This window comes from Crinia signifera, chromosome 4, assembly GCF_055691185.1.
Source record: "Crinia signifera chromosome 4, ASM5569118v1, whole genome shotgun sequence".
NCBI classification, from domain to species: Eukaryota; Metazoa; Chordata; class Amphibia; order Anura; family Myobatrachidae; genus Crinia; species Crinia signifera.
Genome location: NC_139220.1, coordinates 169,500,145 through 169,527,564, shown reverse-complemented (window position 1 = coordinate 169,527,564; position 27,420 = coordinate 169,500,145). Strand labels below are relative to the sequence as shown.

Below are 27,420 nucleotides of genomic sequence, written 5' to 3'. Positions count from 1 at the left end.
GAGCAAGTTGCGGAGTTATACATATTGGTGGAGTGCCGGACTCACCTCCCTGTCTATATATATATATAAACATGGCAAATACAATACACAGGAAAAAAAACATTTGGTGTTGATATGAAATGTAAACAGTAGTACAGTGCATTATACGGATGTGAATTACTGAGAAATGCACATACAGTAGTGACAATACGTTTCAGGCAAAAGTGCTGTGCATATCACAAATCAGGAAGTGTAAAACTAAGATTTTTCAATATGTATGCAGATATTCTGAGTTATACAAATACGCATTGATGCAATTGTATATACATCTGGAAGTTCTTTGCACTTGTGCCCAGCATAGCAGTGGCATTTGAAATTTTCTGAGTAATATTTAAGGTCTTCTAGACTTGGATTTCCTTTGACGATATAGGTACCTTTATACTGTTCTATTGCAATGCTTGCTTGATTCAAATGAAGATAAGTGCTGGTGTCCCATGCTTTGCGAATGCATACTCCATTATTCCGACACAGTAATGCACTGCACAGTTTGGCTGATAATGAGACATTGATCACATATGGATTGAGAATATTGACGATGAAGGTATTCAAACTTGTGCAAGAGTTCTAAAACAAAACACAAAAAAATCACATCACCAAACTAATCATCGGTATAATATATATATATATATATATATCAAACAATGGAATTGCGCTATATATGAAATTTTGGTCGCCTATAACACTGGGTCTTCTACTAGCAAGACCACCACCATCAAACTAACCCCACAATAGTGTTATATGTTCAACTTTAAATTAGGGTTATTCCTGTCTTTCCTTTTACCAATTTATACACAATAAAAAGTTTCTCATTATGCATAAAACATTTATTGATACATAAAAGATAATAAAACAAACGGTACTTGTGAGTTATCCGGGCGTCTGATTTTTAAATCGGGTCGGATCGGGACATCGCATCGCATCGCATGCGACCATCGGATGCGATGCGATGCGATGACCCGATTTTTCCATAGGAATCAATGTTAAAATGGACTGAGTCCATTTTAACATGGAATTCAATGGGAAAAAGGGGTCCTTTTCATACCCCTACTATCCAAGTGGGCATGGAGTTGGATATAAACCTGTGGCGAGCGTAGCGAGCCACCGAGCCCGAAGCGTGGCGAGCGTAGCGAGCCCCGCGAGGGGACACGGAATACCGTCCCCTCGCGGGGCTCGCTTCGCTCGCCACGCTTCGGGCTCGGTGGCTCGCTACGCTCGCCACAGGTTTATATCCAACTCCATGCCCACTTGGATAGTAGGGGTATGAAAAGGACCCCTTTTTCCATAGGAATCATTTTAACATTGATTCCTATGGAAAAATCGGGTCATCGCATCCGATGGTCGCATGCGATGCGATGCGATGCGATATCGCATCGCATTGCATCTGATTGTATGCCTTAACTTAAGGCATACAATCAAAAAATCGGACGCCCAGATAACTCACAAGTACCAAACAAACTTTTTGCAGTTATTCTTGTCTTTGGAAATGATATTTCTTGATAATAAGTGATATCAAGTACCCCATGGTACTATATATAAACACTATCCTAATGTCAAAAATTAGGAAAAAGCACTCTCCACAAGAAAAACATTTAAAAAAAAATGAATAAATGAAAGAAAATCCTGTTGCAGGTTCAATCTCCAATGTTTCGGTCACAGCAGTGACCGTTGTCAAGGAGTGAGATCAGCCAATCAAGAATTCAGTCTAAGCAGCTTAAGTCAACGGAGCAATCTCCAGGGGATGGGAGCCAAGTGCTGGTGTCGCAAAGCATGGGACACCAGCACTTATCTTCATCTGAATCAAGCAAGCATTGCAATAGAACAGTATAAAGGTACCTATATTTTGACATTAGGATAGTGTTTGTATTTTTTTGGAAACAGGTTTTTACCTGTGATCTAAATAAGGCACCCCACCAAATTACACAGGTTGAAGGTGTGAGTGCAGGCTTTGTGGATCTTTATATATATATATATATATATATATATATATATATATATATATATATATATGTAGCTGTACGGACGGCACTCTCGGAGGTGGACTGTGAATAATAAAGCCAACTGCCAGGCGGTGAAACAACGTTTCGATTTAATAGCGTCTTCAGGTACAACCTGACCAGTTGATGATCACATATATTTATAGGTGCTGGGATCACCTCGTGCTCATTCAAAGGAAAAGGTGGTGACATCATCAATGGCAGACACCGCTGCCTAATGTGATGCAAGAAGGTAAACAAACACCAAGAGAAAGTGTGTTATATACAGATAATATATATATATATATATATATATATATATATATATATATATATATATATATATATATATATAGAGAGAGAGAGAGAGACAGACCATGAGTCTAGGCTGCACACACAGGTCAATGACAGGAGTGCTGAAGCTCACAAAAATGGTAGAGATACAAAAATGCTTTAGAGAGCCAGCAACATCAGAAAAAAGATCATTTTATTAGGCATATAAAGTGCATATCGGATAATGTAGCAAAAAAGACTTTAAAAGTAAAGGAGGACACGTCTACTTAGCATGAGAGTGATAAGGCATCTTCACCACGTAAGTCCTCCCCCAACCAGTCATGACACCCGACAGGCTGTTTCGGTGCTCACTGCACCTTAGTCATGGGCAAATGACTGAAGGCTCACATGCATCCTCATATAACCCTACGAATCATCAGCTCAAGTTTAGCTCACCTGTGTAAGTGCGGCAAAAAGAGGCAGACCAGCTGACACACCAGCAGCGGCAAACGGTCGCCATAGCAACTGAGGATGCCGGAAGATGTGCGGACACTCCATCACATCACATAGCAACCCTCGCACGCCGGCCGCCTGAGCGGAAGTCAGCTAACCGCAAGTAATCGTCGGCGTCATAGCAACAAACAAAACAAGCTATGCGCACAACCCAGTGTAATCGGCTAAACAGCGGAGATGTATATATATATATGTGTGATCATCAACTGGTCAGGTTGTACCTGAAGACGATATTAAATTGAAACGTTGTATCACCGCCTGGCAGTTTGCTTTATTATTCACAGCCCACGCCGTGTAAGGACCGAGAGTGCCACCCGTACAGCCACGTATATCCAAACCAATATTGGAGAGGGCACCCGGCAGTTTACTACTATACACCCAAGTACCGGGAGTGCCGAGCATTTACAAGCTATATATATATATATATATATATATGATCCAGGGAGTCCATGAACGGACCAGGCCAGCACTCTGGGAGTCTGATCATATGAAAATAAAGATACTACACCATTTTATCATGTGGGCAACGTTTCTGAGGTTTTAATTACCTCTTTAGTCTGGACATACAGTGAAAATGACAGGAAAAACAGTATATATAGCTTACCCAAGCTTGTTCCCAACCCACGTGTAGACACGCCGCTCCCGGCGGGGATCGCAGCGACGCCATCCCAAAGCACTCAGGATCGGCGTCACAGCCGACTCCCCAGGTGGGCGTGAATTAAAGGTTACTATGGAAACAATACAATCAACAACAATATGTCATATATACCTTATAGAATCAGCAATGAAAAAACATGCATAGAAAATGCAAATTGGTACAAGAATTATTATAAAGTGCATAGCGCAACTAAAACAGCTAGAGGAAGCACCGAAAGCTGAGGAGTTCATTCATACCACCCGGATAGACAGTCTGCAATCTGTCAATCCATTGGGCCTCCCGTTGTAGGAGAATTTTATTGCGATCTCCTCCACGGATTGAGGGGGGGGGCCCAATTTATCATTTTGCATCGGAGTGAGGGGATAGGGTGATTAAACTCCCTACAGTGCCGGGCTACTGGCTGATCATTGTGGGTGCCCTCTAGCGCCTGTCTGATGTTTGATCTGTGCAATGTAAATCGTTCCTTAAATAGTTTTACCCACATAAAGCTTGCCACAAGGGCACTTTATGTAGTAAATGACATGAGAGATTGTACATGTTAGGGGATAACGAATGTCATATTTGTTTCCTGTGCTTGGATGCATAAAGGTATTACCTATCTCCAAGGCATTACAGGTAGAGCACCCAAGGCACCGGTAATTGCCCGGTTTTTGTGATAAAAAGTGGGACTGTGCTTTACCTTTGAACCCAGAGATGTCATTGTGCACTAGCCATTGTTTGAGGTTTTTGCCTCTACGATACCCTGGCATTATGGTTTTATCCTTGAAAATTTTCAAAGAGGAATCAGTGCTAATTACAGGCCACAACGATTTGGCCATTTGTATTAAATGCCCAGATTGCGTGGCAAAGTTTACAGGAAAAATGATTTTATTTTTTAGCCTGTCTTCATTTTGTTGTTTGGAGCCTCCTATCCGGGGACACTTACATGCTTTCTCTTTTGCTTCAAGAAGGCTAGATTTACTGTAGCCATGCTACAAAAATCTGCCCATAAGGCGCTTCATTTCTGTGTCCGCTACAATAGGATCAGTACAAATTCGCCAGATCCTTAGGAACTGGGAAAGGGGAAGGCCCTTTTTCAATGCCGGGGGGTGATAGCTGCCGCCTTGTAACAGCGTATTCCTTTCCACTTGTTTGTGGTACAAGGAGGTTGTGATAATGTTATGATCGATAGAGATCAGGACATCCAGATAATGTACATGACTATCACTAAACTCATAAGTGAATTTGGTGTCCATGTCACTCTCATTGATGTTGGACAACATATTGGTCAAGGAGGACTGATCCCCTGAACAAACAATACAAATATCATCGATCTACAAAACATCGTTAGATGCTGGACTATATTCTGATGACAAAAAAAACACAGATTGCTCCACACCAAACATATATGCATTTGCGTAGCTTGGTGCTACGCAAGAACCCATTGTACACACTCGTTTTTGGTTATAGATTTCTCCATTGAAGAGAAAATAGTTTTGGGTGAGGGTGATTTCAAGTAAGGACATTAATAGCTGGATGTCTGGACCTTTGTACACAGGACTATTTGAGATCAACTGATGTGTAGCAGATAGTCCTCTAGCGTGTGGAATCGTTGTATAAATTCTTATAACATCGATAGTTACTTGCCAATGTAGGCCTTTCAATGGAGAGATCCGCTGTAATTTTTCTAGCAATGAGCCAGTGTCCTTTAAATACGTAGATTGCTGTTAAATCACTGGCTGAAGATAATTATCCAGGAACTCAGATACTATGTAATACAGGGAGTCATTAGATTGCAATAAAATTCTCCTACAACAGGAGGCCCAATGGATTGACAGATTGCAGACTGTCTATTCGGGTGGTATGAATGAACTCCTCAGCTTTCAATGCTTCCTCTAGCTGTTTTAGTTGCGCTATGCACTTTATAATAATTCCTGTACCAATTTGCCTTTTCTATGCATGTTTTTTCATTGCTGATTCTATAAGGTATATATGACATATTGTTGTTGATTGTATTGTTTCCATAGTAACCTTTAATTCACGCCCACCGGGGGAGTCAGCTGTGACGCCGATCCTGAGTGCTCTGGGATGACGTTGCTGCGCACACCGTCGGGAGCAGTGTGCCTACACGTGGGTTGGGAACAAGATTTAGTAAGCTATATATACTGTTTTTCACGGTATGTCCTGAAGAAAGAGGTAATTAAAACCTCAGAAATGTTGACCACACGATAAAATGGTGTAGTATCTTTATTTTCGTATGATCAGACTCCCAGAGTGCCGGCCTGGTCCATTCATGGACTCCCTGGATCATATATTACTTGCTGGCAGGGCCACCGGGTGCAGCTGCACATCTATCTGAGTGCCGGACTTGTTGCACTATATATATATATATATATATATATATATATTGGGGCAGTATTAAGGTAAATGGCATCAGTGAGACATGCATTCTGGGTGGAGAAGGAGGAAAAAAAGGCAGACATGCACACCTAATGGCTGCAGAGAAGAGTGAGTCTGGGAGATTATTGCAGTCAGGGCAGACTGTGGCTTGTGTGACCAGCTCAAGTGTGGTTGGGAAAGCCAGTCAGAGCTCATTGTGTTAGAAGGCCATTGAGGGCCAGGAGGTCTGTGTCATAGGTGTGAGAGGGTAGTGCTATGCTCCGTGGCTCAACACCCAGGAGTAAAATAGTATTACGAATATTCAGTAGCTCTATATCCATACCTGCATACTTTTTTACTCCTCTCCAGGAGAAGACCGGACAGGAGTAGCCCCGCCCCCTAACCGTGGACCTGTAAAATTCTGCAATTTATGCAGCAGGGAAGGGGGCAGTGAGGGCTACAGGGGTAATACAAGAGACTTGCCCACCTTCCCTGGGAGGGCGGGAGGAGGACCCGATTTGCGGGAGCCTCCCGGCCATTCCTGGATGGTATGAAAGTATTTCTGTATCATCAATGTTGGAAAACCATCTGGTTCTCTCCCGTTGATGGTAAAGCAGTCACCATTGGATTTAGACCATTGATTATTTTAAACTATTAATGGCCATCTTTACTATGAGATAGACTTTTCATTTGCACAGTAAATGCCCAAGAAAAGTCAAGTACAAAGATGTGAGTTAGAGCTCTGAATGGGGGCTAGGCCGATTTGTTGTTTTGTTTAAATTATGCTGCAAGTAAACCATTACTTTAAGCACCTAGATTGCACCAATACCTAGTTAATTACCATATATCCTCACAATATATTAGATCTAAAATCATAAATTATTATATTATAACATAATTAAACACTAAATATGATTACATGCCTTGCTCCGTGTCATGTTTACATCGCCCCACACTACGAATCCATTGGCTCCCAAGGCTGCACTCTCACCAATCGTGTTTACAAGATCAAGCTGGAAGTAAAAATATGTTATATATTAGTAAACATACTATACAAAACATAATGAAAAGGTAATTTGTAATAAAATGTATATGTAAAAATCATCATACTTAAAAATATTATGCTTAACGCTGTATGTAAACCTCTTGGTTTCCTTATACTATCTACAGTATCTGTGATTTATCACTCTCTCTTTCTTTTATATATATATATATATATATATATATATATATATATATATATATATGAAAAGCACTTACCCCCCCTTGGTTGTAGAAGGATAGGAGCCGGCACATGGGTGGATGGTGAAGAAAAGTTGATTTATTGTACAAACATGATTGCACACAATGACAGCTGTACACCTGACAGCTGTTTCAACCGAAATAAACGAAAACCGTTAAACCGTAAAACAATAAATCAACTTTTCTTCACCATCCACCCGTGTGCTGGTTCCTATCCTTCTACAACCAAGGGGGGGTAAGTGCTTTTCATGTTCTAAAACTTTATGTTCCTTGTTCCTGGCACCGGGACTTTTTCTTTTTCTATTTAGAGTGCCATCCTGCAAACCAAAAGTATATATATATATATATATATATATATATATATATATATATATATAGAATATGACTCAAGTTTGTGCTAAATACAATAGCAGCAGCTCTAAAGGACATCCCTGTTAGCAGAGGGTAAAAGTTGACACATAGTTTGAAGATAGAGGGTGCTTATTAATTGCCACCACCGATGTATTGGAAATGATATTTGTGGTAAAACAATAATTTTAAAATAGTTTTCCATATATTTTTTTTTATTTGTTAAAACATAAAAACTAATAAAAATGTTATAAAGTCAAAATACAGAAATCCATTTTCGATTCATTCATCATTGGTTTGGATGATAATCCTGGTCAAGATGATAATCCCATGGGTTATCACAGGGGGAAAACAATCCGGTAGTTACAGTACAATAATAGAAAATCCCTTCATCAAGAACATCCCAATTCTAATAATGGATGATAGATCCCATACCTGTTCAGTGGGATTGTGCATTGTGTTGCATACATATCAGCATCCTATATCCTACATACTTTGCTAGCTGGGTGTTTAATTAATGTTTGTTTATGTGGTTTGCGTAACAAAGTGATCAGAAACTAGGGGAAATCCAGGATGCTGGTCTGCTCTACTGTGGGTGTGGGGGAACATCATGAAGTTTGGTGGTCCCACATACACTAGCCAAATATGCTGAACTGTAAAATATAAATGGATTTACATAACTTTTCAAATTTAGGCAAAACACCAAATATTATTTAGATTACAAATTTAATCCTACTATAGGTTTAGGAATATACACACAAACCAGTATGTCAATGTATATATAATGATTGCCTAGAATCCAATCACACTGACCTCTGTAAGATATTCTTCCGGATAGTCGGTAAATACTGGCCGGCTGTATGCATATATTGGCAGGGAGATATCCATCTTTGATAGTGTTGATAGTCTTTTAGCTTCTTGGATGCGATGACGAACAAATAGCGCAGCACGGTGTGAAGACATAAGAGTCTTTTCCAGATAAATGTTTGGAAACAGTGCTGTACTTTCTTTCCACATCCACCTGAGTTTATCATTTCTTAACATTTCAATATCTGGGCAACTTCCATTGTAAGTATGATTCTGTTTATAATCATAGTTGTGACAATTGGGGAAAAGGTAGAAACCCCAAAGGTAGTTTGGCCTTAATTCCTTCCCTAGCCGGAGAGTGTTTAGCATAAGCCGTCTTGCTGATGACTCAAACTCTAACCTCGCCAGAGATTCTGCATTATACAGGCTAAGAGTTAGGTCTTTTTGTTGAACAAAGTCTATGGACTGTTTCCTATATATTTTTTTAGAAGCCCAATTTCTTATCCATATTGGTCTCCAATCCTCCCAGTCAATCACAGCAAGTCCGGCTTGCGTTGCTGAAGGTATATAATGAAGAATATCTTTTTTGGCTTTTTTTAAGTGATGGTCCATATTGGTCATTTGGGGAATGCCTCCGTTGTAGTTCATGCCAGTTATTGGGTCTATGTAGGGATAGTAGCCCAGTCTGTTAGTATAGAATATTGTAATGTTCTGAGCTGTCGCAGTTGGCAGTGTGCTTCCCACATTCTCAAAAAAGCGGACATCTATAGGAACTCTGAATTTTCTCATGCAGAGTTCTGTTGGTGCATTCCATACAGACACAAAAGGAGATTGCATTGCGACCGGGGCTCTGAGTTTTATTGCATGCAAAGTTGATATGAGTGCAAGCAAATGTGTCTTTATCAATACAGAGATATTCAGATTCCGCGTTTTCTCCATTAAAAATATAGGCACTTTGTTTTTTAAAAAGAATGTTTAAGTCTTCAGATTCTTACAGTTGAAACCAAAGATTTCTCATACTCTACCTGTTCGCAAAGGGAAAGAAAATAACACTTCATTTTTATATTAATTTATTATTTCTGACAGTCTAACACACACACATATATACACATATATATATACATCCATACCATTGTAGTCCGGCACTCCTTAATCCTTCCAATAATGCTGTGGTGCCATCATAAGGAACCCCAAAGGATCTCATCCATATATTACACTTGAAAGCAATTACACTTGTTAATTGTGAAAAAAATCCGACTTTATTAGTCCTACGCCGTTACGGGCTAACACCCATCTTCAGTGTCCCTGAACCTATAAAAGCAAAGTGTGCTGTGAGCTTCAGACCAGATAGCATGCCTGGAATCAAACATTGATGTGATAGCTATGTGTATTGTAGCCATTTTCAGCGATAGTGTTAGGACCTGCAGAACAGTGGGGTCCCGTGAAGGGGGCTGCAGGCTTAAATGCATTGATCAATTCATGAACCAAATCTCCACTATTTATTATCAGTTAATTTAGTGTGTGCAGAGCCCCTACAATGTATGTTTAAACAATGTGGTCACAAGCCATAGGGCACCCCAAAACTAGGAAAGGTGAGTGCCGATGTTAAGTGTATATATTATATATATATATATATATATATATATATACATACATACACATAAATACATACCACATGAAAAGCCTGTGTTTGTCCCTCTGCATCTTACTCTGTAGGAGACCTCACAGTCCCAGTGCTGCCTCTGATTAATAACCCTCCCATGACTAGGCTGCTGTTGCTGCTGCTCTCCATGGGCCTGAGAAGCATATAATGAGCTCCACCAATCAGAGCTCAGCACAAACGTCTAAGCCTCTGCCCTCTGGTGCAAAGTGTCATGGGACTTAGTCAACTCCCAGTAATGCACTGCACACTTGGCTCCCGATGCTCAGCACCATTAATCATTGTCACATTGTCAGATACTGTAGGTGAAGCTGCAGCACTACCCCACTCCCATGCACAAAACCTTTAGCTAAAAAAAGATAAAAAAAAAAGATAAAAAAAAAAAATACATGACAACCACAGGGGGCCCCTAGCTAGAGGGGGGCCTAGGGGTACTGACCCCTTGTGCCCCCATTATAATCCAGCCCTGGGAGAGGGGGAGAGAGAGAGAATTGTGTTATGGGATGTGGACAACCTGTTGCAGGTGTCCCTGTTAATAGTGTATCCATCCCAGCCTGAGGGAAGGGGGGGGGGGGGGGGTGTTACAATTCAGTAGATGGATAATTATCATCAGTTTATAGTCCATTTTTCCAGCCAAACAACAATTATCACATCTAATAGGAAACCGACCTTAGTATTCTAATTTTGTTGTACTGTATTTCCAAGATAAATGTATATCATTCACCTCTATTATTATATACAAATTTAGTATCCCTTATCCAAATATCTATTATCCAAATTATTCCAAAAACCATCGTCTCCAAAATGTACTTTTATTTTCTGCTAAAAACCTACTGGCTACATCTGTAACTGGCACTACTGGGGAAATAACATGTAACTGGCACTAAATATGTGCAAGGACATGATTGCTTGCCATTCATATTCAGTGTCTGCGATTGTACACAAACTTTGTTTAATTTTTTAAAACCTTGTTTCCTGCAAAAATTTATTTATGATTTTATTGCATATATTTGTCTGTATTTCATGCATTTGATGTGCTTATACAGCATAAATGCTACCACAAGATACATTCATTCAAATATAAAAATATTCCAAAATACGGACTAATCCATTCTCCAAAATTATTCTGGTCCTGAGCATTTTGGATAAGGGATACTCAACCTGTATATAGATAGATAGATGATAAATAATATACACTACACATCGGCACTCACCATTACTAGTTTTGGGTTCCCCTATGGTTTGTGACCACATTGTTTAAATAGAAATAACTGTTTATTATTGTTAGTTAATTTAGTGAGTTCAGAGCCCGTTTTTTTAAGATAACAGCCTCTCAAACTCAGTCCTCAGGACCCCACACAGTGCATGAACCCTTGTTTTAGACTAAGCATTTGTGCATAGCGATGCAGTTCAGCACAGATCGCTCAGCCACTGCACCAGCAATGTGTGCTGAGCGATCTGTCACGGGCAGTGTTCTCTGGAGAGAGGAACACTGGCAATCACTAGATATATACTGCATGCAGAGCCACGCAATCATCCCTTGTGCATGCCCTATAAGCCTGGCATGTCCAACCTTTGGCCATCCAGCTGTTGTGAAACTACAAGTCCCATCATGCTTTGCCACAGTTTTGCTCTTAGGGAATGCAAAAAATATGGGCAGGCATGCTGGGATGTGTAGTTTCACAACAGCTGGAGGGCCACAGTTATATTGCATATATTGTTTAATGATTAATCCACTCCTGATGTTAATGCAGCAGGAGGTACCATGCCTCCTGATTGCATAAGTAGCCAATCCTAGGATGTAGCATCAAATCACTAGCAACCCATAGGGATGTTCTGACGGGTGCCGGACGGCTCCCCGACAGTCGGGATTCCGACAGTCATTACTCCGACGTCGGAATCCCGACTGCTTCCTCGTGGGGGTCGTAGGGATAATAAAATAGGTGGCGAGTGCATCTCGCCACCGCGTCTGCAGTGTGGCGAGCGCAGCGAGCCCGCAAGGGGCTTCATTGTGCTCCCCACGCTGTGCAGTCGGGATTCCGACGTCTGACTAATGACTGTCGGAATCCAGACTGTCGGGTAATTATACCACACCCGTTCTGACAGAGATTCATATCCATATCACACCCCAAAATGGAGACAACACACCTCTATTTTAGGAAATGGCAGGCATCGCCACCTCCTCCCCGTCCTCAAACGACTAAAGACTGTCAATCATGGATAGTCTGCAGCTGATCTGCTTCTGAAGTGGCAGACATATAGGGCAGGATGTACTAAGCCTTGAAAAGTGATAAAATGAAGAGAGAGAAAAATCACCAATAAATCAGCTCCTATACGTAATTTTTTTAACATAATCTTTGACATGGCAGTTAGGAGCTGATTGGCTAGCACTTTATTACTCTCCGTTTTATCACTTTTCAAGCTTAGTACATCTGGCTCTTAGTGCACATGTGCAAAGTACCAAGCATCTGTACTTTGAGGCATGAGCCACAGCCACACTGGGATCTGAATCCGTAACTATACAGTATGTCTGGTACTTATTAATATAATTACCACAATAATGATGTGTGCTTATAATTTCAGCACACCACACTAATTATCCTGTTGCAGAGACAGATGCTGTATAAATGCTTACCTGTAATCCTTATGCCAATAGAAATGCCCATAACAAAGTACGTGCTGTGTGGTCCTCTAGAAAATATCTACACTGGTCAGTATTTATAAGGTGTCCAAAGTGTTTAAACTGTTTTCTAATTCAGATTTGAGAACAATTTTATCTTAAACCTGGGGACTACTGTGCATCTTATCATTTTCTACAGTCTGGTGCTTTGATCAGTGATAGAGACTACAGATTAGTAATTGGTTAACATTTCCCCTCTATTCCTGTACTGAAAGGCACCGTAAATAATCATCTATAGAAGCACAAAATGCAAGTTACAGATTCTGGGCCTAATTAAGGGGGATATTCAATCACCGGCGACCATCTCCCGTCTTGGGAGAATTTTTTGCCCAATCTGTCTGGTGTGAAAAAAAATGGAAATAAATTAAAGGGTACTTGTGTATTATCACGGCGCCCGGCTACGCTACGTTTCCAGCATAGGCTAAGCTACATTGTCAGCATAGCCCAACGGCAGCCCTGCGTAGTCAGCACAGTGTCCCCGTCAGGCACCGTACTGTCCTCGGGAGCTGCAGCTCTGTCCCTGGCAAGCCTAGTGAGCTCCTCTCACACAGCGCCAGCACCCGCATGATCCCCTCTCCGCTGGCGGAAAGGGGATCATGCGGGCGCCAGCAGAGAGGCTCTCCATCTGTCGACGCAGGAGTGTCTGAGATGCTTAAGCGTCTCAATAAGTATTGCGGCAGGGTACGGAAACCCTGTGGTTCTGTAGCGTGTGCGTCTCCTGCAGAAATGGGGGGGGGGGTGCGGCCCCAAGTGCGTCTCATGCACAATAAAGGAGGCATTTGCCAGTGCTCTATGTTACATACTGGCAAATGCCTCCATTTGAAACCCCCACTATCCACGCCAGCCCGAATCGTGGCGAGCTCCGTGTTCTGCGTCCTCCCGATCTTTTCATACCCCCACTAGCCACTTCGGCGCGGAGTTGATTTTATAAAGTGTGGCAAGCGGAGCGAGCCACCAAGCCAGAAGCGTGGCGAATGCAGCGTGCCCCGCGAGGGGACGCGGATCACTTCACACGTATTACGCGTGTGCTTTCCACGCTTCGGGGGTCGGTGGCTCGCCACACTTTATAAAATCAACTTCACGCCGATGTGGATAGTGGGGCTATGAAAATGTCGGGAGGACGCGTAACGCATCCCCTCACCGCGCTTCGGGCTGACGTGGATAGTGGGGGTGTCAGGCAGGTTCAAATGGTCAATGGTTCCCACACAATGTAATAAGTGCTGACTGACTATGCTGACTGACTATGCTAACTACGTAAGCTCTGGCTGGCCGTGAACGGGCGGGAACATGAAGCTGATACTAACAGGGACGCCTGACTGACTACGCTAACTACGTAAGCTCCAGCTAGCCGCGAACGGGCAGGAACACTACACTACGCCTATTTTGTAAGGGACGCTACTCTAACTACGAAACGGGCACCGTGATAATATAAAAGTACCAACGATAGCATATAATAATTCATAATTTGCTCCCAACTGCAGGAATATGCTCAACAACTATTATTTGGACATATCTGTGAGATCAAATAGATTTAACTAATTTGTCTTAATGAACATTGTTGGTTTTCTAGCGTTTGGGAGAAAATGGTGGTCCTTTTCTCCAATACATTACCAGATGTTTGTTCAAACAAGACAGATTGGACAGATAAATCTTTAGATGTGTATCCAGCTTTAGGCAGGGGGCTGGTTGGAGGTGGAGTCATATACTGTATGTGGCATTACTCTGAAAACAGGCAGATGTTCCCATGTATTGCCGATTGCTGGAAGTATGACTGTTTTAGATTAGATTGACTCAGGCCTCTATAGCTGGCCATACTGTACCTTAGAAGGAACAGCATAAAAAGTGTGGCACAACCCACACTGGGTGTCACGAAAACAGCAAAGCTTTTTGTGTCGCTTCCCCAGAAGGTGTCACTAAGAATCTGTGATAGAGGTATATGATGCGATTGTGAACTTCAGACTTTGCCAGGAGGATACCGGGGGGCTGCTCCCAGCATGACGAGATAGGGGTGTGTGTCATGTAGTCACACTGCCCTAAAGTCTGGCTTTGAGGTCATTTGGCTATGTCCTGGTGCACACGAGTAGCCCACAGTCCTGTACTGGGTGACTCTCACCCAAGGGAGTCTAAAATACTAGACTACAACATAAGTGTAGCTAGTAAGTTCAGGTAGTGCTGTTGTTATAACACCCAGATCATATAGTTATCTACCAAGTACCCAGAAGTAATTGAGTCTAGCCTCTAAAAAGGGACTTGTTAGTACTCATAGTTGGAGGTCTCTGTCTTTGCCTGAGTAGTGGACAACATTGATATGATCCATCTCACACACTCTTGTATAACCCTCAAAGGCACAGTGAGCCCTCCACTATCAGAGAGTATGCTTCCGTGAAAAGAGTTGGAGGTGTTAATTGAGCTTTGATATTAGGGCTGTCCCAGAAAGGAACATAATTAGGGCATAAATCATGTTTGTACGGTAATACCTATGCAGCTGTGAATTTTCAGGCTACGGAACTGCTAAACATCAAAAGGAAATCTGCCACTTAAAGGCCACAGGAGCCATCGCAAAGTTCTCAGCAACTGCGTACACATTCACAGACCAACGCAACAACAAGGAACATCAACCTACAGTATGGCTACATGGCAGTAGCAATGCTAGCACAATGTTTCTCTGTGTACACATCACAGTTGAGGGCAGATACATCAAAACAGCCATGCCACACCAGTGTTTTGCTGCCACTCACATGAAAATGCCCCAAACGGTCCCTTCATTTCAATCACTCTGCGTATAAAATGTCAGTGTGTGCAATCGTACCTTGAATCAAACCATGTGCAATGGTAGCACATGCGGTCTGGAAAACAATCAAAAAAAATTCTTGCCAAGGATTTAAAATCAGTTTACGAGTACTTGCAGGTCCGATTTTCACATTAGATCTTCGCTATAGCAGAATTGGTTCCAAAACTATATTGCGTCCCAAAGCTTTTCAGTGTGTAGCTCACACCTTCCTCAGGAGCAGTATGACAGGTTTCCAAGGGCCTTTATTTATGCCCCAGTGAATAGGATAATGGCATTAAGGCCTGTCATCCAACTCTACATTGGTGTTCCCCCAACCTGCTCTCCTGTCATTACTACCAACGTAACATGCAATTTTCTCAGTCATGCAGAATTAAGATCCAAAGGCTGAATGCCCTGTACACACTATACGATATGCAGCACTGCCATCATCATTATATAATGCTGCTATGTAACCTACAGTATAATGTTCATGCTACGCCCCTGGACTGTAAAATTGTTTTTAAAGTGTATTGCAGCATGGTGGTTAGCATTAGTGTTTACATGCACAGAGTTGAATTCCTGACCATGGAACAATATGTGCGGAGCTTGTATAGTCTCATCAATTTGGCATAGGTTTTATTCAGTTGCCCATAATACCTCCTGGGTAGGTCGTCATTAGTGCCTAGGTTGACAGTCAAAAGGTCCACCACTATTGGTGGACATTCAAAAGGTTGACACATGAAAAGGGTTGGCATGCCTTAAGTCAACATAGTCAACCCGCTGACATGGTGAAAAGGTCGACATGCAGTTTTCACATTATTTATCTCTATGTCGACATAGGTCAACATAGACACCGTATAAGTCTACCGCATGCGCTCGACATGCTTCTTTAAGTTTCCTCCCAAAACTCCGGACACATACTGGTAGGTTAATTGGCTTTTGACAAAAAACTGAATTAACCGTAGTGTGCAAGTATTTCTATGTGTTAAGATATATAGATCCACTGGGCCAGGGACTAATGTGAATGACACATAGTCTCTGAAAAGTGCTATATAATACATGTATTCTTTATAATTAAAAACTTAATAAAACATGTTTTATTATCTATTTCTATACTTTGAAGCATGTAAATCCTGGTTCATTTATATTGTTACATTTTCAAAGCTTTAATCCCAGAACTACATTGCATATATTTTCTTTTGTAGGGGGGGGGGGGGATATTATTGTCTCAGATGGCAACAGCCAGACATGCTCACAGATTGTTCAACAAAAACTTAAAAGAAGGTTGCTGTAGATGACTGCACAAGACAGACTCTAAGCAGTCAATGGTCTTAATTATGTCTTGAGGATGATAAGTGACTTTAGTTCTCTACTCAGTGGCATACTGATCCTGTCTTTGTTTACCTGCCTGATGACAATCATTCAACCTTACTACAGACAAGTCCCATTTACACTGCTATCAAAACTGTCTCTGATTTAAAAAAAGATATGTTCGATTTGCACAATAAGATTTTAGAAGTGCCAATTTTGCAATTGATGTCCAGTTGTTTTAGAGCATCTAAAATGAAAAATAAAAGTGACAAGTCAGTTAGGTGCAACAATTTGTTTGCTGTTAATCATTTTTTAATGTGCTCATGGTGAAGTAATTTTTACGCTACAGCAATGTAATGTACAATAATTGCAAGTCGCTTAGCTTAGTAAATACTCATATACAGTTTGAGCTATATATACTCTATGTGGACACCAAAACAATTTTTTTTTTTAACTGTGTACCAAAACATATTTAACTTCATTACATGGTGATTGTGGCTTTAAAGTAAAGAATATCAGCTTCAATTAGTGTGTTCACATTCAAATTGTCAGAAGGGTTCAGGAATAACAACAGTTTAAAATGTAGCCCCCTCTTTTTCAAGGCACTAAAATGGAACTGGACATTTGACGCAAAAGCTGTTTTATGGACAGGTGTGGGCTATTCCTTGTTATTTCTTTATCAATTATGTAGCCAAGTCTGGCATTTGCATTTGGAAGCTTTTGCTGTTAACTCACAACTCCGTCTATACTACCCCTACCACCTCCGTGTCGCTGCAATCTACCGCCCCCCCTGGCCCTATCTCCCAATTTCTTGACAACTTCGCCGCCTGGCTTCTACACTTCCTCTCCTCTGACCTGCCATCTGTCATTCTTGGTGACTTTAACATCCCCTTGGATAACCCCACTGATCCTGGCACCTCCAAACTCCTCTCTCTCTGCTCCTCTCTTGGCCTATCTCAGTGGACTACCTCTCCCACCCACATCCAAGGACACTCCCTCGATCTCGTCTTCTCTCGCTCTTGGTCCCTTACTGACTACACTATCTCGGCTTTTCCTCTTTCTGACCATCACCTCATCTCCTTCTCCCTCACTGCTTCCCCCTCTCCCACCCCCCCTCCCAAGCGCATGGTCTCACGGCATAACGTCAACACACTTGATCTTGCTGCCTTCTCAAACACGCTGTGTCCTCTTCTCGCCCCAATCACCCTCATGTCCTGCCCGAACCTCGCCGCCTCCCTCTATAATGACACCCTATCTTCGGCATTGGACTCTGCCTGCCCTCCCATCTCTATCCCCCTTCGATGCTCCAACCCCCAACCCTGGCACTCGCCTATCAACCGATTCCTTAAAAAGTGCTCTCGCACTGCTGAGCGCTGCTGGAAGAAGTCACGCTCCCTTGCGGATTATCTCCATTTCAAATTCATTCTTTCCTCCTTCAGCTCTGCCCTTGCTCTGGCCAAGGAATCCTACTTTAAGTCCCTCATCCTTTCCCAATCATCCAATCCCCGCAGGCTCTTCGCCACCTTCAACTCCTTGCTCTCCCCCCCTCCTCCAGCTCTTCCGTCCTCCATCGTAGCCGCTGATTTTGCTACCTACTTTTCAACCAAAATCTCCTCTCTCAGGACTGCCAACACTGCTGCCATGACCTCACCCTCTCCCTCCTCCCCCCTACATCTCCACTCCCCTCCTTCCAACCCCTGTCCTCATTTTACCCCACCACTGCTGCTGAAGTCCACTCTATCCTTCAATCCACTTCTCCCTCCACCTGCCCGCTCGATCCTATCCCCTCCAATATTATCCGTCGTCTCAGTCCGTCAGTCTGCTCTCACCTGGCTCACCTCTTTAATCTTTCCCTATCCTCTGGGATCTTCCCTTCCTCCTTCAAACACGCTCTTGTCTCCCCAATTCTCAAAAAAACTAATCTGGACCCCAACTCTCCATCCAACTACAGGCCCATCTCCCTCCTCCCTTTTGCCTCCAAGCTCCTAGAACGTCTGACCTATAATCGTCTCCTAAGCCACCTTACTGCTAACTCCATTCTAGACCCCCTCCAATCCGGGTTCCGCCCTTTACATTCCACTGAAACTGCCCTGACCAAAGTCACTAACGATCTACTATCGGCTAAATCCAAAGGCCTCTTCTCTATCCTCATCCAGCTTGATCTGTCGGCTGCCTTTGACACTGTTGACCACCCTCTCCTGCTCAACACCCTCCGCTCTTTTGGCATCACTGGCACGGTCTTCTCCTGGTTCACCTCATACCTCTCCGATCGCTCCTTCTCCGTCTCCACTCCAAGCTCCTCCTCTTCTACTACCCCGCAGCCAGTCGGTGTTCCCCAAGGGTCAGTCCTTGGCCCTCTCCTCTTCTCCCTCTACACCACCTCTCTGGGCACCCTAATCAGCTCCTATGGTTTTCATTACCACCTTTATGCTGATGATACCCTAATCTATCTCTCCTCCCCCGACTTATCCCCATCACTCCTGTCCAAGGTCTCCGAATGCCTCACGGCCATCTCAGCCTGGATGACCCAACGCTTCCTGAAACTAAACATGGCTAAAACTGAACTTCTAATCTTCCATCCCCCGAACATCCCCTCTTCTCCCACTATCTCCATCAGCATTGGTGAAACCGAGATCACGTCCACCGACCAAACGCACTGCCTCGGTGTCATCATTGACTCCTCCCTCTCTTTCACCCCCCACATTCGTGCTCTCTCACAGTCTTGCCGCTTTCACCTACGCAACATCTCATGCATCAGACCATTCCTCTCCACTGATGCGACCAAAATTCTCATTCACTCTCTTGTCATCTCCCGCCTTGACTACTGCAATATCCTTCTCTCTGGGCTACCTCTCACTCGCCTCACACCTCTCCAATCTATTCTTAACGCTGCTGCTAGGCTCATCTTCCTCTCCCGCCACTCTACCTCCGCCTCCCCCCTCTGTCTATCTCTTCACTGGCTCCCCATTCCTTTCCAAGTTCTCTTTAAACTCCTCACCACCACCTACAAGGCTCTCTCCTCCTCCACAGCTCCCTACCTCTCTTCACTGATCTCTATCCACACTCCCTCCCATCCTCTTCGCTCCATCGCTGACCGCCCTCTCACCTAATCACCTCCTCCCACTCCCGTGTCCAAGACTTCTCTCGCGCTGCCCCCCTGCACTGGAACAACCTCCCGCCACCCATCAGGCTATCTGATTCCCTTACCTCCTTCAAGCGCTCCCTCAAAACCCACTTTTTTCGACTAGCCTATCCCTCCTCCTAACCTCTTTTGATCCTCCTATCCTGCCTCCGTTCCTACTTATCCTATTGTATTTCGTTCGTCCACCCACCTATTTTTAGTATGTTAACTCTTATGAGTAGGGTCCTTCTTCCTCACGTACTCACCCTACCTCATTACCTCACCTGTGCTCCTGTCCTTCCCTTCCTCTACTTCATCTTCAGTCTCCTCGACAATTTTGACACCTACTTCTAAACTGATGCTGATTTTAGTTCTACCAGCTATACCCCTATTTATACTGTATTTTTCAACACACCCTGTACTTTACCTTGTAATTTGTTTTTTTTGTTTGCTATGTACGGCACTGCGGAGACTTTGCGGCGCCTTATAAATAAACGTACTACTACTACTACTACTACTACTACAATATGCAGTCAACTGAGTTTTCAATGCAGAACACTTCTACACTATGTACTGGCTTTCTGCATACACGCAGCTCTGCATTCTTATTATTCATTGGTCAAAGCACAAATTGTCATGTTAAGACCTGGATGCAAATCTTGCCTAACTAACTTTGTCAACGTAATTTTTTTTATATCGGGCCTGATTTAGACTTCTATAAGCATGTTCAGAGCGCAGCAAGGCACCGTGCCAGAAGCATGGTGAGCACAGCGAGCCATGCGAGGGGCGCGGTACACTTAGATACTGTCCATTCAACATTCAGGCCAAAAAATGTGAAAAACTCATGTTGACGTTCCCATTGTCGACCTTCCGACACTGTCAAACTATTTTGACCTTCAGTGGTCGACCCTATGACCCGAAACTAAGATCAAGGTTTCCCTATTCAGTTAACTCATACAGTATAATAAAATAGATAACCATAGTGTATCCCATCATGTAAAAAAATGGCAAGCTATTAACCCTCAATTGTTAAGATTTTTATGCTTAAGGGGTGTTGTGAAGTTAGTGAAGGTCACAGAGTGGTGGGGTTTGGCTCAGTGGAAGGGCTCAAATGGAGGTTGGTTTCCCCACCCCTTTCAGTCGCAATAATGATTTGGTTAAGGGAGCAGCGCATTTTTGCTATAGTGGCATATTTTCATAATGGCTGCTCAGTCATCGCAGCACAACGTGCCTTTCTCCTTCACTTCGAAATTCCCTTGCGAGGCCATGTTCCTGATTGGAAACTGATTTTCTTGTGGGTAGATGCCTTCAGGGAAAACAAGAATGTGTTCAGAAGAAAGAAAGGACCTACAAAGACCGTCACAACACCTCTAAATGTTGAACAAGTTTGTTTGCCTGTGCTGCGTTCTGCTCATAAATATGCAGTTCAAGACCTGCAGAAAAACATCTCAGCCAAATACGCCAATATACCAGATGACATGCTTGAAAGAGTGGACCGAAACTTCAGAATTTGAATGAATCACTGTATAGACAATGGAGAGAGACTTTTACAAAATATTCTTTTTAAAACTGTGTAAAATCACCCATGTTGTGTGACAGGCGAAAAATAATAAAGAGTTTTGAAATGTATAGTTTTTATATCATTTTTAAAAAAAGGAAGTTCCCACGCCCCACCCTGTATATTATGCTATTTATATGTTTTATGTATACATTAGTGAAATAATGAGAAGTTTCTAATTACCTGGCAGACCATAGCGTCACAACAGGTAATTAGACCGGCCTAGGCCAGCCCTCTGACCATGTCTAGTATGACAAAGCACACAGTGGCTAGGCCTAGCACATGATCGGTGCACAATAGGGAGACACTCATTGGATGCGGAGAAGTGATTTATATTTGCGGGGGTTGTAATTGCTGCTTGGGGTATGTGATGTTTAAATTGTGTGTTTAAGAAGCTGCTAAAATAAATGATAATTTAAGTAAACAAATTTATGCCCAATGATGCACCCTTCCATGTGTTTTTGATCTTCAGATATTAGACTAGGGGTGGGCAACATACAGCAAGCAAAACATCCGGCTTGGACCGCTGCTCCCCACAGGTGCGTTATGACCAGTGGGCCGACTGGCTGACCAGCTTGTCACTGCGCTTATGGCACTCCTAAGATGTGGCGCCAATGAGGTAAACTTGAGTGTGTCACAGGGGCAGCCGGATGGGATTTCCTTTGTGATGCCAGAGACTCTGGGATGCGTGGGGTGCAGAGCCAAGGTGCAAGAGTGGATCAAAGTGGCAAAACCACTGTCGCACTTTGGCTCTGCCCCCCACACCGCCCAGCGTTTAACACAGGGGTGGGGAACCTCAGGCCCTGGGGCCGTATGCAGCCCCCGTAGGTGGTTTGAGTGGCCCACCCAGCAGCTTTGCTGGAAGTCAAATACAGGGAAGTTCTTGTGAGAGGTCGTAGTTCTCGCGAGATTCCTCTTAATTAACAGCAGTCAGATACTGTCAGTCCAATTCAGCAGCAGCCGCCAAAGCGTGGAACGGCTGTAGCAGGATAATTTGTAAGAGAAATTATTACATATGGCCCCCGAAGGATTTTTTCTCTATACAAACGGCCCTTTGCACAAAAAAGTTTACCCACCCCAGGTCTAACACCACAAAGGAAATCCCAGCGGGCAGCCCTTGTGACATGCCCAAGTTTTCCTCAGCGGCATTGCATAACTGGTCCAGTAATTTGAAAGAAAACAGCACCAAAGGTATATTCATAGCAGCCTGCTGCCAGTGGGTCCTGCCTTGCTAGGGGTGCAGGGGGTTCCCTTTAAGGGGGTGAGACTGCCATCTGTGACCAGGGAGGAAGGGAGAGAGGGATGGAGGAATGAAGAAAGGAAATGTCATTTGTGTGTAGTGGGGTGTTTAGCAGCTGCTATCTGTGGGGCCAATTCACACCCGCTCGAAGTGGGCCAAATTCGGCCCCTTCCACAATGTTCGGGTTTTGCACATGTGCATTTATGCCCATGTGAAAACCCTAGAGCAAACTGCTTTGGCAAACGTTTTTCATACTCGCAAGTCCATTCGCTCCAGAGGGGGCGGGGACAGACATAAAAATGCTTGGCGTTCCTCTGGAAACGCAGGTGTGGTGTTGCCTGCTCGGTGCTATGGGCTAATTTCACATGTTCTCGTACACATACCTTCGCATGCTAGCAAGGAGATGCTTGGGGGGGCACATTCCATGGGCAGCAGGCAGCACTTATCTGTTCACTAGGCTGCGAGTGTACTCAGCCTAGTGAACAGGTCTGAACTAGGCCCATAATCCCCCTTTTGTAAAGCGCAATGAAAATGCACTTTATACGAAACTGTAAATAAATAGGTAATAGTCAAACAAATTCAGTTTCGGATTTGTGCTTGTTCCTTGTTGGCATACTCGAAAGAGAAATTAGATTTCTTCTATCCTTATTCATTTACACCTTATTTGGGAAAAAATACCATACAGTGGACATACTGACATCAGCATCTTTCACTTATATATTTATTAAGAAACAATAGCTTTGTTATAAACTCAGTCTATGGAATCATGGTTAGAAATGAATGATGAAAAAAAAGTGGGAAAAAAACTTATTGGTGCACATTAAAAAATATATAAAAAGGCATAAAAATAAGCAATGTTTATTACTATAGTGTGTGTTTATTTAAAAACAAATATAGTTGTTGACTATGAAGCAAACTTAACCATTAATTCTCAACAGAAACAAACTGAAGATTTTTTTTCTGTAGACTTAAATTGCATGGTGATTTCAAACTACAGTACCATAAAATATTGCCAATCCTCTACAAAAAGAACAAAACACACATGGACAATTTCAATATAAAAACAAAAATAAGATCTGCATGATTTTTTTTTTACATATATACAACACATATACAAAAATAATTTTGCAAATTTGCAATTAATAATAGTAGCATGATATATACATTTATTTTATCATAACATTTGTTGGTTTTTATAAATAAAATTGTGAATATTGTGTAATCTTTATAAGCCAGATCATTTTAAAATATTGTTTAACAGACTGGGCATAGAAGTTTGTATATTCAAATTTCTGATCTACATAAAAAAAAAAAATCTGTATTTCAGTACTGCGCACAATTTCTTATGAAAACCTAAACAAGAAAATATATATACACAGGTATATATGACAGCGCTTATATATAGCTAAAACATTGGCCCTTTTTCTGGTTGGTGCGGCCGGAGCCGCACACGGTGCTCCGGCCGCACAAACCAATCCCCGCCCACGAGACGGATCGCCACGGCCGTCCGTACACGGACGGCTGGCGATCCGCATAAAAATGGTGGGGCGTACGCCTCCACCATGGTGGGAGCTGCCCCCTGCATTCGATGGTCGTCGACCATCGAAGGCAGGGCCGCACGCCACAGCAGCTCCCGCAAGCTGAGACCACACGGACAATCGTCCGTGTGATAGCTTGTATGGGGGCTGAGAGCTGACATCCGGCGACGTCAGCTTTCCGCCCCCATCAGTGGCGTCATACCCTCATTAGCATGCATACGCCCCGCGTTTGCATGGGAACGCCCATGAAACGCGGGGCGTATACATAGGGAAATGAGGGTATGAAGCCCCTCACGCCCCTATACGCCCCCTTTGCGGCGGACGAAATACGTCTGCGGCGAATGGGGCTGCACATGCGCAGATTGACCTCTGCGCATGTGCAGACTAAAAACATCGGCGGTACGGCCGCACGCGGGCCGTACCGTCCGATTCAAAATAAGGGCCATTATCTAGTGAGAATATTTATTAAGCAGGTATAGATACCAAAATAATATATATATACACACCTTTCGGAGATATTCCACCATAACAACACTAAGGACAGGCTCAGGCACAACCATGGAAGGTGGACTGGTCCTACTTTGCACCTATCCAGTTTTCTACACCACAGTTTATGAGGTACAAGAGCATCCTGATATAGACTTAACAACTATTATACCGTGTTCTCATTGCGAATGAGAAATACACAGCTTTTACCTGGCATTAAAATGCCAGGCACGGACCCCCGTTCTCACTGCAAGCAAACTTCCCGGGTGAAGAAGTTCTACCCGGTAATTTGCCTTTTAACATGGGTTTTTATGCAGTGAGAACGGGTCAACCCGTGTCTGCATACCCGGATCTCAAACACAGGTAAAAAAGAAGGGTTTTACCCATGTATGAGATCCGGGTATGCGACCCATTCACACTGCAAAAAAACCTGTGTTAAAAGGCAAATTTCTGGGTCGACATGCTAGACCCGGGAATTTGCCTGCAGTGAGAACGGGTATTATTCTCCCTTGGTCCACAGCAATCAGACATTACAGAGCACAATAGGAATGTACAGCACATGCTTATCTATTTATCCCCCACTAGGGGCTGTTTATGGAGTGCAGTTTTTATATATGTTTTATTTTCATATATGCATTATTATTTTATTTTTTTTGTAAAGTTGTTTTTATTCAGATCAAAATATTACATATAGGATAATAAAATAAGCATATAACATATCTAAACAAATACAATTATTAAACAAGGGAAATGTCGATACAACATCATTAGAAAAATAATACAGATTATTTTGACCATACTGCGTATTATAGTATGTATAGCAAAATGTACTACTGGAGGAAAATAAACTATAGCAAATATTTATGTTTCACATCTGTGTCATGTCTATTTTTATTCATATGCATTATTATATATTTATTTATTTTTAATTACAATTTCTTATAGAGCACAGCACATTCCATTGCGCTTTTAAAATATTCATATTTTATTGGTATTTATACCTGCTTAATACATATTCTCAATTGCAAAGTCAGTCCAATTGATAATGTTTATCTAAATACATTGCCATATATGTAGATTTTTTCTTGTTTCTGTTTATCCAGGATGAACTATACTGAAATCAGGCATCTGCTGGATAGGGCAGCTTCTAAGCGCTACCACCCGCCCTCCTTGGGGGCCTCTCCGTTTTATGAATAGCTACAGCTGGGCATACACTATACAGTTATCTAAAAGATTATTTGCCAGATCTGGCTGATTAGAATAAAAATCAATGCGGTCGACAGGGAGAGCAACGTGTGTGTGTGTGCGTGTGTGTGTGGGTGGGTGGGTGGGGGGGGGGGGGTCCAACGATGGCGCACACCTACATGTCAGTGGCATGCATGGAAATCTTCTGGGGAAGCCAGCAGCACAGTTTAGCCTGGAACGTTTCTGGGCATACAGTACCACCGAAGGAGTTTACATTTTTCTGAAATTTTAAGATAAATCTTTGTCAAAATGTACTCTCTGCCCAAAATCTTTTTTGTCCAGGACTGACTGGGAGTTCAAGGGAAATCTTAAGATAACAGATCTGTGTGTGGGCACCTTTTGGCAGCAAATTGTGTACTGTCATTTGCTCTTATCCATTAACCAGATTTTCATTCCAACCAGAAAGATAATCTGCTAGATTACTATATAGCAGTGTATACTCAGCTTTACAGTTAAAACGGTAAAACATGCAAGACATTTCCAGATTTATGGTGCAATATTCAGAAATTTCAGTCACTTGCACGACTATAAGATAAAAACGGGATGCAGTTAAAATCCCGGCGGTCGGGATCCCGACCTTCAGAATCCCGACCGCCGAAATTCCGCCACTTTCTCCCTCCGTGGGTGTCCACGACACCCCTGGAGGGAGAATAAATTAGCGTGCCGAGCATAGCGAGGCACCGGGCCCGCTGCATGGCGAGCGCAGCGAGCCCGCAAGGGGGGGCGATCCACGTCCCCCCCTTGTCGGGATTTTGGCGGTCGGGATTTCGGCGTCGGGATTTTGAACGCCGGGATCCCGACCGCCGGGATTTCATACTGAATCCGATAAAAACATATACTAGCATATTAACGGCACTGAAACTTCAGTCTATTAATTTCCTCACATCTTCACAGTTGGCGCAGTTCAAAACAAGTCACATTAATCTCAATACATTTATTGTAGATGAAACATGTCAATTTGTGCACGGCTGATGAACTTCGATTCTAAAGAGAAAAGAAAAAAGTACATAGTTTAGTAAAACACCATACAATTGTATATAAATGTAAAGCTAGTTATACAGGTTATGATATTACAGAAAATTTAAAATAGTCCTTCATTTTACACTGGACACCCTGAAGGTTTCAAGCTACCTTTAACTACTTGCAAGATAGTATAGTTAGGTCAGAGGGGCAAAATATATTTTATTTTCTCAGGTTGAAAGTTTGTTCCTTTGCACTCTTTAGATGAAGCAGTACAGGAAACCAAAATTCTGCCAATGTTTAAATGACAATAAGTCCAGATAATGAAGACTATAATAAAATGTGAGCAATTCTATTATCAGAAATTGCATATCTTGGGAGGGTGGGGGGTGAAGCCTGAGGTTAAGCCATTGGAGCTTCATGACACATGTCCCCACTGTGAATAGGTTGGTCACCCACTACTGACCAGAGCATTGGTATGTGCAGTCCTACCCACAGGGGTATATGGTCGTTAGGTAAAAACTATTAAGGTCAACATACATTGGGTCGACCACTGAAGGTCAACACAGACAAAAGGTTGACATGCTTAAGGTCGACACAGACAAAAGGTGGACACTGACATTGTCGACTTTGGGAAGGT

The 27,420-nt window shown here is 42.7% G+C and overlaps 2 protein-coding genes across 2 annotated transcripts in view; both read right to left on the bottom strand.

Annotated features, from left to right (window-relative positions):
* Positions 1-237: 237 nt before the first annotated feature.
* Positions 238-9,150, bottom strand: LOC146072994 (hyaluronidase-5-like). The gene is made up of 3 exons (XM_083180165.1): positions 8,218-9,150; positions 6,738-6,827; positions 238-603 (listed from the first exon to the last, which is right to left on the bottom strand). The coding sequence occupies exons 1-3, from the start codon at positions 9,148-9,150 to the stop codon at positions 238-240; spliced, it is 1,389 nt and encodes a 462-aa protein (XP_083036291.1).
* A 14,243-nt stretch (positions 9,151-23,393) lies between these two features.
* Positions 23,394-27,420, bottom strand: part of LRRK2 (leucine rich repeat kinase 2) — a 223,109-nt gene continuing 219,082 nt past the window's right edge. Inside the window, exon 53 of the mRNA XM_083182947.1 lies at positions 23,394-26,804. The gene's annotated coding sequence lies outside the window, so the exon portion shown is untranslated. The remainder of the gene's footprint in view (positions 26,805-27,420) is intronic.